The sequence below is a fragment of the Camelus dromedarius genome, chromosome 9, assembly GCF_036321535.1.
Source record: "Camelus dromedarius isolate mCamDro1 chromosome 9, mCamDro1.pat, whole genome shotgun sequence".
Classification (NCBI taxonomy): Eukaryota; Metazoa; Chordata; class Mammalia; order Artiodactyla; family Camelidae; genus Camelus; species Camelus dromedarius.
In genome coordinates this window covers 70,976,872-70,989,246 of record NC_087444.1, presented here as the reverse complement: position 1 = coordinate 70,989,246, position 12,375 = coordinate 70,976,872, and the positions used below count along the sequence as shown (strand labels likewise).

The window sequence follows — 12,375 nt, the reverse complement described above, 5'->3', positions numbered from 1 at the left end:
TCTAGGACATTCAAGTTTGGTGTAGACGGTGGGTGATAGGTACAGAATTGGAGCCCGGGAATGACAGAGCTGCACCAGTTGCCATTAAATCGACAGCTGTTTGGGGAGGAAGCAGGATGCTGCCTATATGATTGTGAAGTAGTTTTTCCCAGGACCTTTGCTCCGGCCACTTAGCTTGCAGGCATGAGAATGCCCCAGTTGGTAGAGGGACAGAGTCTGGGCTGCAGATTTGGACCCGGAAGGGGCTGTACTCTCGGTGGCAGCCAGGGTTCATGTTTGGGTTGGCGGAAGCAAAAGGACCCTGTTGCCATGGGAGCTGCTCTGCCATGAGCTTGAGAACCCCCAGGCTGGTGAGTGCCCAAGTCCTAGGCCTGATTCTGAAGTTCTCTGCTTAGACTACTGTTCGGGTGTTCTGAAGCTCTGGTGGTAAGCAGGCAGTGGGGCTGGGGACCCTAGAGTCCTCCCAGAGGCTAGTGGATGCTTTATGTATCCAGGGGAAGTTGAGGCACAGAGTGGGAGATGCAGCCTCTCATCTCAAGAGCGAGGACTTATGCCCCAGGCTGGTGGAGGGCCCAGGTTCTGGATGTAGAGTCTGGGTATGAGCCTGCTTTGTGTGTTCGGGTATGCCAGCAGGAGAAGGGAACCTAACTGGGTGGCCCCTGTGTGGTGGCTGCTGCAGTAGAGGCTAGGTTGGGAGGGCTGAATTTGGAGCTTCCAGTTCTGGACTGGGGAGGGCCAAGTCTGTGCTCTGCACATGCACTGGCATTTGGGCAGAATGTGGAGGCGTGGGCAGTCCTGGGGCCCTGGTACAGCCTGAGGATGTCCTGGTGGGTGCAGCAGAGGGAGCAGCCGCAGATTCTGGGCTGCAGAAGGGTAGGGTTGTGCCAGGTTCCCTCTGTGCACACACACATGTGTTTGGGTGAGACAAGGGCCCTGGGATCTTTGTGCACCTGGCTCCCTAATCACAGCTTGAGGATGCCCAGGTTGGGGGAAAGACAGCATCTCCCTGAGCTGCGGGTGCCCAGGAAGATGTTTGGGCAAGAATCTGGGCGGGTGCGACTCAAGTTGGGGCCTGCGGAGGTGGGTGGAGGAAACAGTATGGGTGCAGGCTCAGGGTACAGTTGCACCGGGAACTAATGCTATTACTGTTTGAGTGAGGATCCAGTGGGGCTGACCGGTGAGAGGGAGAGATGAGGTGGGGATGGGATGCGTAGGGTGGGATTTGCCAGGGGCTGTTCTAGTCTCAGACCCGGAAACAGTTGGTACCAAGGCAACTAGGGTACACATTCTGGGCCTGGAGGGGTTGGAGGTGGGATTCTGAGCTGGTGCACTTCTTGTAGGGGCCCACTGACCCCAGAATGGTGGAGGGACCAGGTCCTGGGTGCAGCTCAGCTCTGTGCACATACTTGGCTATTTGAGCAGGAAGTGAGAGGCAGTCCACCCATGACAGGCACTGGAGGGGCAGGGGAAGGATGGGGTCCTGGGAGTGGTGGGGCTGTCATGAGCTTCATGCAATTAGTCATGGAGTTTAACTCTGGGCCATCAGTCTGGGCCTGTTGTTCACCCTAGAAGAGGTGCTGGTTTGGGGCTGCAGGGGGAGGGTGCACACTAGAGGATCCTCAGTGTGCTGGGTGTTTGTGGGGGTCCCCAGATCCAGTGGAAAAGAGAGGGACTGATTTGTGCTGCGGATCTTGGCGGTGGGCAGAAGGCTGTCTTTGGGCATGATGTGAGTTTCTGGGTAGGTGGCCCAGAGGCCCCAGGTAACAGAAACCAGGCTGGAGCTGCAGTCTTGGCCTGGGAGAGGAACTGAGGGACTGTAGGTGTGTGCACAGCTCTTCAGGCAGGAATCTATCGGGCAGGAACCTCTGGAAGCACAGTTGCCATAGTGACTGCATCCTGGAAGCAGAGACTAATCCAGGGATGGGGGAGCCACAGTGGACTTGCACAGGAATGCTTTTCTCAGGGCTTCTCCCCTTGCAGCTCAGGACGTCAGGCCCCTGCGTGTGCCTGGAGGAGAGCATGGAAGAGCGGGATGAGAAGCCCCCAGGGCCCCTGAGGGCCTGTGCGCAGGTGAGTGGAGCATCCCTTCCCCAGGGAGACCCGGAACTTCCCACCCACGCCCCACAGCCTGACCCTCTGGGCTTGAGAGGCTGTGTTTTGGGGCCCTCTGGTCCCTCCCAATCAGCAGGCATCTAACACACTGTACATTTCACGAGGCTCCTGGCATTTCCTCACCCTTTTAACCCAAATAACTCTTTCTGGAAGGAATTTGGCACCCTGCATCAAAAGCCCTTAGGGTACTGATTCCCCCTTGACCAGCAGCTCACAGCTGTGCTTGAGAATGAGCAGTTGGAAAGAATGAGAATGTGCAGTGCAGGAGGAGAGTTACGGGTTATGGTAAGACCATGAAATGAAACTCACTGTAGCCATTGATAGAGTAACGCATACTTACCAACATAAGATATTTATGATCTATGTTAAGTAAATAGCATTTCAAACTGATAAAAAAAAAAAGGGGGGGTGAAGTTTGTGTATGCATAGAAAATCTGTCCCAAATTGATCAGTTAACAAAGATTATCTGTAAGTTATATTCCAAGTGACTTTATGCTTTCATTTACTTATCTATATTTTTGTGCTTTTGCATGGTGGATTTTAAGGTTAAGAAATGAACAATTTAAAGCATTTTCCTACAGCAGCTATTCTTTAAGAATGTTTAATTTTTTTTAATGGGTGAGACAAGGGCCCTGGGATCTTTGTGCACCTGGCTCCCTAATCACAGCTTGAGGATGCCCAGGTTGGGGGAAAGACAGCATCTCCCTGAGCTGCGGGTGCCCAGGAAGATGTTTGGGCAAGAATCTGGGCGGGTGCGACTCAAGTTGGGGCCTGCGGAGGTGGGTGGAGGAAACAGTATGGGTGCAGGCTCAGGGTACAGCTGCACCGGGAACTAATGCTATTACTGTTTGAGTGAGGATCCAGTGGGGCTGACCGGTGAGAGGGAGAGCCCTTTTTTTAATGTTAAATTAAAATTTCACCTTTCTCCTCTTGAACAGTTCAGTCCTGAAGCTATTAGGTGGGGCAGAGCTAGGTCGGTGTCTGCAGTTGAGGGAGGGCTGCTTGCTGTGGAGTGTCACAGCCTGGGGGTGACAAGGGCTTCCATGTTGGGGGGCATCAGTGACCAAGTGGGGTGAAGACGATGGCACCAGGAGTCAGAGCCCAAGTGGAGTGAGCTATGTCTGTATGGGAGAGCGGGATCTGGTTTGGGGTGGCAGGGCCAGAACAGGGAAGAAGGGCAACCACAAAGGCGACACCCCAGAATTGGCAGTCAACATGTAGTCAGAGTCTCCACTCAGATGGTGGTCCAGCTTGGGGTGTCAGAGCCAGAGCAGGTGAGACGTGCACATGTTGGGGACAGGGGCACATCCTGGTGTGGCATGTCACAGCCTGAGCAGGCTGAGGGCATCTGCACACGAGGGTGGCCCCACGTGGAGTGTCAGCACAAGCAGGAAGGCTAGGGCATCCACATGGAGTCCCCGGCCAAGTGGCACGAGAGGAAGTCCACGAGGAGAGGCCATCTGGCCTGTGGAATCAGAGCCCAGGCAGGGTGATGAGGAGAGGGTGGCCTCCTGTGGAGTGGCAGAGCCCAGGTGGGCTGAGGAGGGACAGGGAGTGGCAGGGGAAACGGGAAATTAGCTACTTACGGGGTTTGGGGGGGCTTGATCAGATGAGTAAATACCATAAGGATGATGAGAAGCAGGGTTCTCACCATCAGCTGTGGAGAGAGAGAGAACACTGGAATGAACTTGGCGGTGATCAGTGGAACTGGAGCTGTTGGTGTGGCTCATGGTTTTCAGTGTATGTAGGTGTAGAAATATGTAGAGGTGTCTGTGTGCCTCGATGTGTGTGTGCGTGTGTGTGTGCAGATGTGCACACATACATTCCCTGTCTCTGTCCACTGTGAGGATCTGGGGGCAGTGACATTTCCATGCCCGTGTGCACCCCTAGTGCCCAGATTTCAGCTTCTAAATATGCCATGGGTTTTATGAGTTTGCCGTTAATGGAGATTTGGTGTTCGGTTCTTTGCTGTTATGGATGGCACTGCTGTAAATGATTTTGCATGTGATTCCCTGTACACATGCGCAAGAGTGTAAGAGAGCGTTATGAACGTGTACATTTACATACATGCACATCCACGTCTTTGTCAAAAGCACAGGTAAAACGAGTTTGGGTGTGGCCATTGGTATTGTACTTTAAGCGAGTGACTTCGTGTGTTTTCTGGGAATCATAATGGTCCTTTTGCTATTCTCCTCTGTGTCATACAATGGAATTAGCAATCTACTCGCTAACAGTTTTGCTTCCATCACACATTTGTCGATTGCCTAGTCGGTGCGAGGCCCTGTGAGAGGTGCCAGGGAGAAAGATGACTTCGTTCTCATGGGCAGAAATGCGCTTCTCACACATTCTGAGCTACCTAGATAAAAACACCTTCCTTCTTGTCTTAGTTCTCTATGGTTGCACACCGCAAACTTAGCAGCTTAAAACAACCAACATTTATTGTCTCTCGCGGTTTTTGAGGGTTAGGAATTGGGAGCGGCTTATCTGGATGTTTCTGGCGCTCAGGGTCTCTGACGAGGTTGCAGTAAGTTGTGGGCAGGAGCTGCCTTGGGAAGGCTTGACTGGCAGGGCCGTCGCGGAGTGACTGCCTACTCCATAGCGAGCCCGTGTGCAGGTCAGTCCTAGGGCTGTTTGCTGCTGGCTCTCCCGAAAACAAAGGTGACCAAACAGACCCTTCCTAACTCGGAGGCTTCTTCTGGCAATAAAACAAAGCTTCCAGCCAAATCACAGAATTATTACTGAATTCAATTTTCAAAGCTTTTGTATTTGGGGTGTCCTGGCTGGAAACTCCTATATCTATAAGGAGGTTCAGAATCTTAACTCTGATAGGCGTCACACCAGGAGAATTGTCCCTCTTTGCTGTGTTCATTTCTTTTACTGCCTGCAGGAGACATAAGGCAGAGTTCACATTTCAGCTCAAGGGATGTGATATGCAGGGCCCATGTGGAGGTCCCAAAGTCTCTCTGTCTCTCTCTCTTTTTTTAAGTAGACTTGAGATAGAGCCCAGGCAACTGTATTTTTTTTTAACATCTTCACAAGTAGTTCAAATGCATAGCCAGATTAAAAACCACTGCTACACGTAACTGTAATCACAAAATGACAACAATTATACCTAAAGTCTATATAACGTAACATCTTATGATTCATTTTCGCATATATTATTCACCAAAGTTTCTTAATTACTAATTCAAGAGAGAGTAAAAGTAACCCCCACCCAAACTAGAAAGCTGAAGTTTCCCCTGCTTGAATTTCCCAGAGACCCTCCTCACCAGAGGGTCTCACTACTTCTCAGGCACAAGAAAATTCTCTCTCCCATCCCATCCCATCCTCTGTGAATAATTCGCAACTTTCCTCAAATATACAGAGAACAGACCCTCCACCACAGGTCATCAACTCACCAATCACCTGCCTGGCTCTGAATGTTGAGACTTGACAGGGGACAGACTGTTACTGAAGGCAAGTTCATGTGCTAAGACAGCTAAGAAATACTAAGGGAAGAAGAGATGAGACTGTGCTATCCAGGAACACTTCATGGAGGAGGTGGCATTTGATGTGGAACTTGAATGGTCAGATGTGGAGTGGAGCGGCAGGGCAGTGCAAAGGGGAGGAGTTCAGATCAGACAGTCGGTGTTTGGATCGTCACTGGTGAACTCCATGGACTTAAATGAGTTCACTAAATTTTATTACCATTAACTTCTGTGTTGGTGAGATAGATATGTCATTGCTTTCCTCAAAAGAGTTTGGATAATCGGATGAGATATTCCATGTTGAAGTACTCTGTGCGTTATCAAACACTAGGCAAATGGTGGATGACATTACCTGAAGGACACTGCAGGAGCTAAGGTGTAAGTAACAGGAGATCTTCCCAAAATGGTCAGTGACCCAGAGTGGGTGGAAGGGGTGGCTGGGTGTTGATGTGTGTGTGTTCACTTTTGTGACAACATGGTTTTTGAGCCTTTAGTTCAAGACAGTAAGTTGGGGTGGGTTCTGGAGGTTGATCCTTTGAATTTTCTGAAAAGAAAGGGCACCTCACAGGGGAGTCTCGAGCTCAGCAATGATATGGTGCCTTTGGGGGCCAAAGGACAACTGCCAAGTCTCAGGTACACATTCCAGGTGGTGGTTTTACTGTCTACACACATTTATGAAGTGCCTACTATGTGTCAGTACAGTCGGCTCTCTGTATCTGCAGATTCAACCAACCTCCAATTGAACATATTTTTTTTAAAAAGTTCTAGAAAGTTCCAAAATCACAACTTGAATTTTCTGCATGCCTGGCAACTATTTATGTAGCATTTACCTGGTACTTACAAGTATTTACATAGCATTGACATTGTATTAGGTATGATAAGTCATCTAGAGATGATTTAAAGTATCCAGGAGGGTAGGTATAGGTTATATGCAAATACTATGCCATTTTATATAAGGGACTTACATCTAAGAATTTGGGTATCTGGGGGTCCTGGAACCAATCCTTGGCAGACTTGGAGTGATGACTGTACTGATTTTTTTTTTGTTCGGGGGAGGTAATTAAGTTTTATTTATTTATATGTTTATTTTAATGGAGGTACTGGGGATTGAACCCAGGACCTCATGCATGCTAAGCACGCGCTGTACCTCTGAGCTATCCCCCCCCCCCGCCCCCATGCTGATTTAAGCACAATGAAACCATGGTAAATAGGAGAGAGGTGAGCTAAGCTCTTAAAGAACCCATTCTAGTGGAAGCTGTATTTTAAAAAAAACAACAAAAAACCCAAGGTATAAATAGATGTGTGATGTGAAGAAACGAAAGCAGGATCAAGTGCAGAACTGTCTGCTGGGGTAGGGGCTGGGAAGGACGTTGGATGCAGGATTGACTGTGAGCAGAACTGAGCTCCCTTTTGTTTCCTTGTGAAAACTTTTAAACCAAAAGGTGTTGAAACCAGTTTTGATTAAAGAGAAGGTGCACCCGTACTCCCCAAGTAAAACGATCTCAGCAGTTGTGAGATCAAGGACGTGGTGGAGTCTTGTCTCTGTCCTGTACCTGCGGAGTTAGAAACATGAAGTGTTCCAGTTCTGGGCCTTATTTCTTAACTGGTCTTAAATGTTAAAAAAGCAAAAAAAAAAAAAAAAAGAAAGATTATGTAATAATTTAAAATACAGTCTAGTGTTTCTAAGTTTTCCTTCCTTGGGAAATGTCTCATTTCCCAGGTGCATTATTTATTTATCTATTTAACCCCTTTATTGTGGTGTGGTTCCTGTACAGTAAACTACACATACTTCAGATGTACACTTTGGTGAGTTTTGATAGATATATGCACCTGTGAGACCACCACCACAATCAAGATAGCTAACATTTCCATCACTCCCCAAGAGGTGCAATTTTTGAATTTCTAATTTATCCTTTTCTATCCACCCCCCAGGTACTTTTATTTATTTATTTATTTATTTATTTATTTATTTATTTATTTATTTATTTTAACATTTTTTATTGATTTATAATCATTTTACAATGTTGTGTCAAATCCCAGTGTAGAGCACGATTTTTCAGTTATACATGAACATATATATATTCATTGTCACATTTTTTTCTCTGTGAGCTACCGTAAGATCCTGTGCTATACAGTATAATCTTGTTTATCTGTTCTACGATTTTGAAATCTCGTCTATCCCTTCCCACCCTCCACCCCCTTGGCAACCACAAGTTTGTATTCTGTGTCTATGAGTCTGTTTCTATTTTGTATTTATGCTTTGTTTGTTTGTTTGTTTTAGATTCCACATATGAGCGATCTCATATGGCATTTTTCTCTCTCTTTCTGGCTTACTTCACTTAGAATGACATTCTCCAGGAGCATCCACGTTGCTGCAAATGGCATTATGTTGTCAGTTTTTATGGCTGAGTAGTATTCCATTGTGTACATATACCACTTCTTCTTTATCCAGTCATCCATTGATGGACATTTAGGCTGTTTCCATGTCTTGGCTATTGTAAATAGTGCTGCTATGAACATTGGGGTGCAGGTGTCATCCTGAAGTAGGGTTCCTTCTGGATATATGCCCAGGAGTGGGATTCCTGGGTCATACGGTTAAGACTATTCCTAGTCTTTTGAGGAATCTCCATACTGTTTTCCACAGTGGCTGCACCAAACTGCATTCCCACCAGCATTGTAGGAGGGTTCCCCTTTCTCCACAGCCTCTCCACCATTTGTCATTTGTGGATTTTTGAATGATGGTCATTCTGACTGGTGTGAGGTGATACCTCATTGTAGTTTTGATTTGCATTTCTCTGATAATTAGTGACATTGAGCATTTTTTCATGTGCCTATTGATCATTTGTATGTCTTCCTTGGAAAATTGCTTGTTTAGGTCTTTTGCCCATTTTTGGATTGGGTTGTTTGGTTGTTTCTTACTAAGTCATATGAGCTGCTTGTATATTCTGGAGATCAAGCCTTTGTCGGTTTCATTTACAAAAATTTTCTCCCATTCCGTAGGTTGTCGTTTTGTTTTACTTATGGTTTCCTTTGCTGTGCAGAAGCTTGTAAGTTTCATTAGGTCCCATTTGTTTATTCTTGCTTTTATTTCTATTGCTTGGGTAGACTGCCCTAGGAGAACATTTTTGAGATGTATGTCAGATAATCTTTTGCCTGTATTTTCTTCTAGGACGTTTACTGTATCTTGTGTTATGTTTAAGTCTTTGATCCATTTTGAGTTTATTTTTGTGTATGGTGTAAGGGAGTGTTCTAGCTTCATTGTTTTACATGCTGCTGTCCAGTTTTCCCAACACCATTGGCTGAAGAGACTGTCTTTATTCCATTGTATATTCTTGCCTCCTTTGTCGAAGATTAGTTGACCAAAAGTTTGTGGGTTCATTTCTGGGCTCTCTGTTCTGTTCCATTGGTCTATATGTCTGTTTTTGTACCAGTACCATGCTGTCTTGATGACTGTAGCTTTATAGTATTGTCTGAAGTCTGGGAGAGTTATTCCTCCAGCCTCTTTCTTTCTCTTCAGTAATGCTTTGGCAATTCTAGGTCTTCTGTGGTTCCATATAAATTTTATTATGATTTGTTCTAGTTCTGTGAAATATGTCCTGGGTAATCTGATAGGGATTGCATTAAATCTGTAGATTGCCTTGGGCAGTGTGACCATTTTAACAATATTGATTCTTCCAATCCAAGAGCATGGGATATCTTTCCATTTTTTAAAGTCTTCTTTAATTTCCTTCATCAATGGTCTATAGTTTTCTGTGTATAATTCTTTCACCTCCTTGGTTAGATTTATTCCTAGGTATTTTATTACTTTGGGTGCTATTTTAAAGGGGATTTGTTTCTTTACTTTCTTTTTCTGTTGATTCATCGTTAGTGTAAAGAAATGCAACTGATTTTTGAACGTTAATCTTGTAACCTGCTACCTTGCTGAATTCTTCAATCAGCTCTAGTAGTTTTTGTGTGGACCTTTTAGGGTTTTCTATATATAATAACATGTCATTGGCATGTAGTGACACTTTTACCTCTTCTTTTCCAATTTGGATCCCTTTTATTTCTCTCTCTTGCCTGATTGCTGTGGCTAGGACTTCCAAGACTGTGTTGAATAGGAGTGGTGATAGTGGGCATCCTTGTCTTGTCCCAGATTTTGGTGGGAAGCTTTTGAGTTTTTCCACCATTGAGTACTATGCTGGCTGTAGGTTTGTCATATATAGCTTTTATTATATTGAGATATGTTCCCTCTATACCCACTTTGGTGAGAGTTTTTATCATAAATGGGTGTTGAATTTTATCAAATGCTTTTTCTGCATCTATTGAGATGATCATGTGGTTTTTGTCCTTTCTCTTGTTGATGTGATGTATTACATTGATTGATTTGTGTATGTTGAACCACTCTTGTGTCCCTGGGATGAACCCACTTGGTCATGATGTATAATCTTTTTTATGTGTTGTTGGATTCTATTTGCTAATATTTTGATGAGGATTCTGGCATCTATGTTCATCAGTGATATTGGCCTATAATTCTCTTTTTTTGTAGTGTCTTTGCCTTTGGTATGGTGGCTTCATAGAATGAGTTTGGGAGTATTCCCTCCTTTTCAGTCTTCTGGAAGAGTTTGAGAAGGACTGGTATGAGTTCTTCTTTGTATATTTGGTAGAATTCCCCAATGAAGCTGTCCGGTCCTGGACTTTTATTTGTAGGGAGGTTTTTTATTACTATTTTGATTTCATTTCTAGTGATCGGTTTGTTCAAGTGGTCAGTTTCTTCTTAATTCAGTCTTGGTGGACAGTATGTTTCCAGAAACTTGTCCATCTCCTCTAGGTTATCCGGTTTGGTTCCGTATAGTTTTTCATAATATTCTCGTATGATATTCTGTATTTCTATTTTATTTGTTGTAATTTCTCCATTTTCTTTTCTTATTTTGCTAATTTGTGCTGTCTCTTTCTTCTTCTTTGTGAGTTTGGCCAGAGGTTTGTTGATTTTATTTACTTTTTCAAAAAACCAGCTTTTGGTTTGATTGATTTTTTTCTATGTTTTTTTAAATCTCTATTTTATTTATTTCCTCCCTGATCTTTATAACTTCCTTCCTTCTGCTGCCTTTTGGGGTTTTTTGTTCTTCTTTTTCTAGTTCTTTTAGTTGGTGGGTTAAATTCTTTTTTGAGGAAGGCCTGTATCACCATAAACTTCCCTCTTAGCACTGCCTTTGCTGTGTCCCATAAATTTTGTGTGGTTGTGCCCCAGGTACTTTTAAATTATAGGATGAATTAACTTCCGGCCCTTAAGTTATTAGAATTTAACAGCAACCAGTCTTGTAGCAAGGAAAGACACATTTGGTGTTGTCACACATTATGGTTGTGATTTCTCTTTGCAGCCCAGTTGCCACGATGTGGTTGAGTTCATTAGCAGTTTGGGGTCAAACCTTGTGGCTCTCCTGGACCATCTGTCGTTTAGTTGGTGTTACTTTGGCATTGTGAGCTAGGTTTGTTTTTGTTCCTTGGCTTTTGGAGCGATTTTGTAATGCCCACTTCTTCTTCTAGTTCTCTTGCTATTTTCACTCCATCTGCAGTTCCTTCCTCCAGTTCAAGAAGTCTTGAATTTCTCAAAGTCATTCATAAGGGTTAGAATCAGCTTCATCCAAATTCCTGTTAATGTTGGTATTTTGACCTCTTGTCACATGTTACAGATGTTCTTAATGGCATCTAGAATGGTGAGTCCTTTCTGGAAGGTCTTCCATTGACTTTGTCCAGATCCATCAGCAGCTATGTATGGCAACTATGGCCTGGCAAAATCTGTTTCTCAAATAATAAGACTTGAAAGGTGAAATAACTCCTCGCTCCATGGACTGCAGAGTGGATGTTGTGTTAGCAGGCATGAAAACAACATGAACCTCATTGTCCATCTCCATCGGAGTTCCCAGGTGAACAGTAGTATTTTGAAAAGAGTCTTTTCTTCTGAGCAATAGGTGTCAACAGTGAGCTTAAAATACCCGGTAAACCATGTCATAAACAGATATGCTGTCATCCAGGCTGTGTTTTTCTGATTATAGAGCACAAGAAGAGTAGATTAGCATAATTCTTAAGGTGCCCAGGATTTTCAGAAAGATTGTAAATGAGCATTGGCTTCAACTTAGTCACCAGCTGCATTAGCCCTAACAAGAGAGTCCTTTGAAGCTCTGAAGCTAGACATTGACTTCTCCTCTCTAGCTATGAAAATCCTAGATGGCATCTTCTTCCAACATAAGGCTGTTTTGTCTACGTTGAAAAATCTCTTGATTAGTGTCGCCACCTTCGTTAATTACTTAGCTCCATCTCCTGGATAACGTGCTGCAGCTCCTACATCAGCACTGGCTGCTTCACCTTACACTTCTATGTCGTGGAGACGGCTTCTTTTCTTAAACCTTGTGAACCAACCTCTGCTGGCTTCAGACTTTTCTTCTACAGCTTCCTCACCTCTTTCAGCCTTCACAGCATTGAAGAGTTAGGCCCTTGCTCTGGATTAGGCTTTGGCTGAAGAGAATGTTGTGGCTGGTTTGATCTTCTGTCAAGACCACTCAGACTTTCTCCCTCTCAGCAGTAAAGCTGTTTTGCTTTCTTATCATCCATCTGTTCAGTGGAGTAGCACTTTTCATTTCCTTCAAGAACTTATGTTTTGAATTCGTAACTTGGCCAACTGTTTGGCACAAGAGACCAAGCTTCTGGCCCATCTCAGCTTTCGACATGCCCTCCTCACTAAGCTTAATCCTTTCTAGCTTTTGATTTAAAGTGAGAGATGTGCAACTCTTCCTTTCACTTGAATACTCAGAGGCCA

General features: G+C 44.6%; 2 protein-coding genes across 2 annotated transcripts in view; both read left to right on the top strand.

The window, feature by feature from the left end:
* The window catches only part of LOC105104709 (zinc finger protein 180), a 45,957-nt gene that overhangs the window by 768 nt on the left and 32,814 nt on the right, over window positions 1–12,375 (top strand). Inside the window, 1 exon segment of the mRNA XM_010998465.3 lies at window positions 1,981–2,070. Coding sequence (XP_010996767.3) covers window positions 2,020–2,070 — 51 coding nt within the window. The 5' untranslated portion in view covers window positions 1,981–2,019.
* The window catches only part of ZNF285 (zinc finger protein 285), a 56,202-nt gene continuing 45,876 nt past the window's right edge, over window positions 2,050–12,375 (top strand). Inside the window, exon 1 of the mRNA XM_031458790.2 lies at window positions 2,050–2,070. The gene's annotated coding sequence lies outside the window, so the exon portion shown is untranslated. The remainder of the gene's footprint in view (window positions 2,071–12,375) is intronic.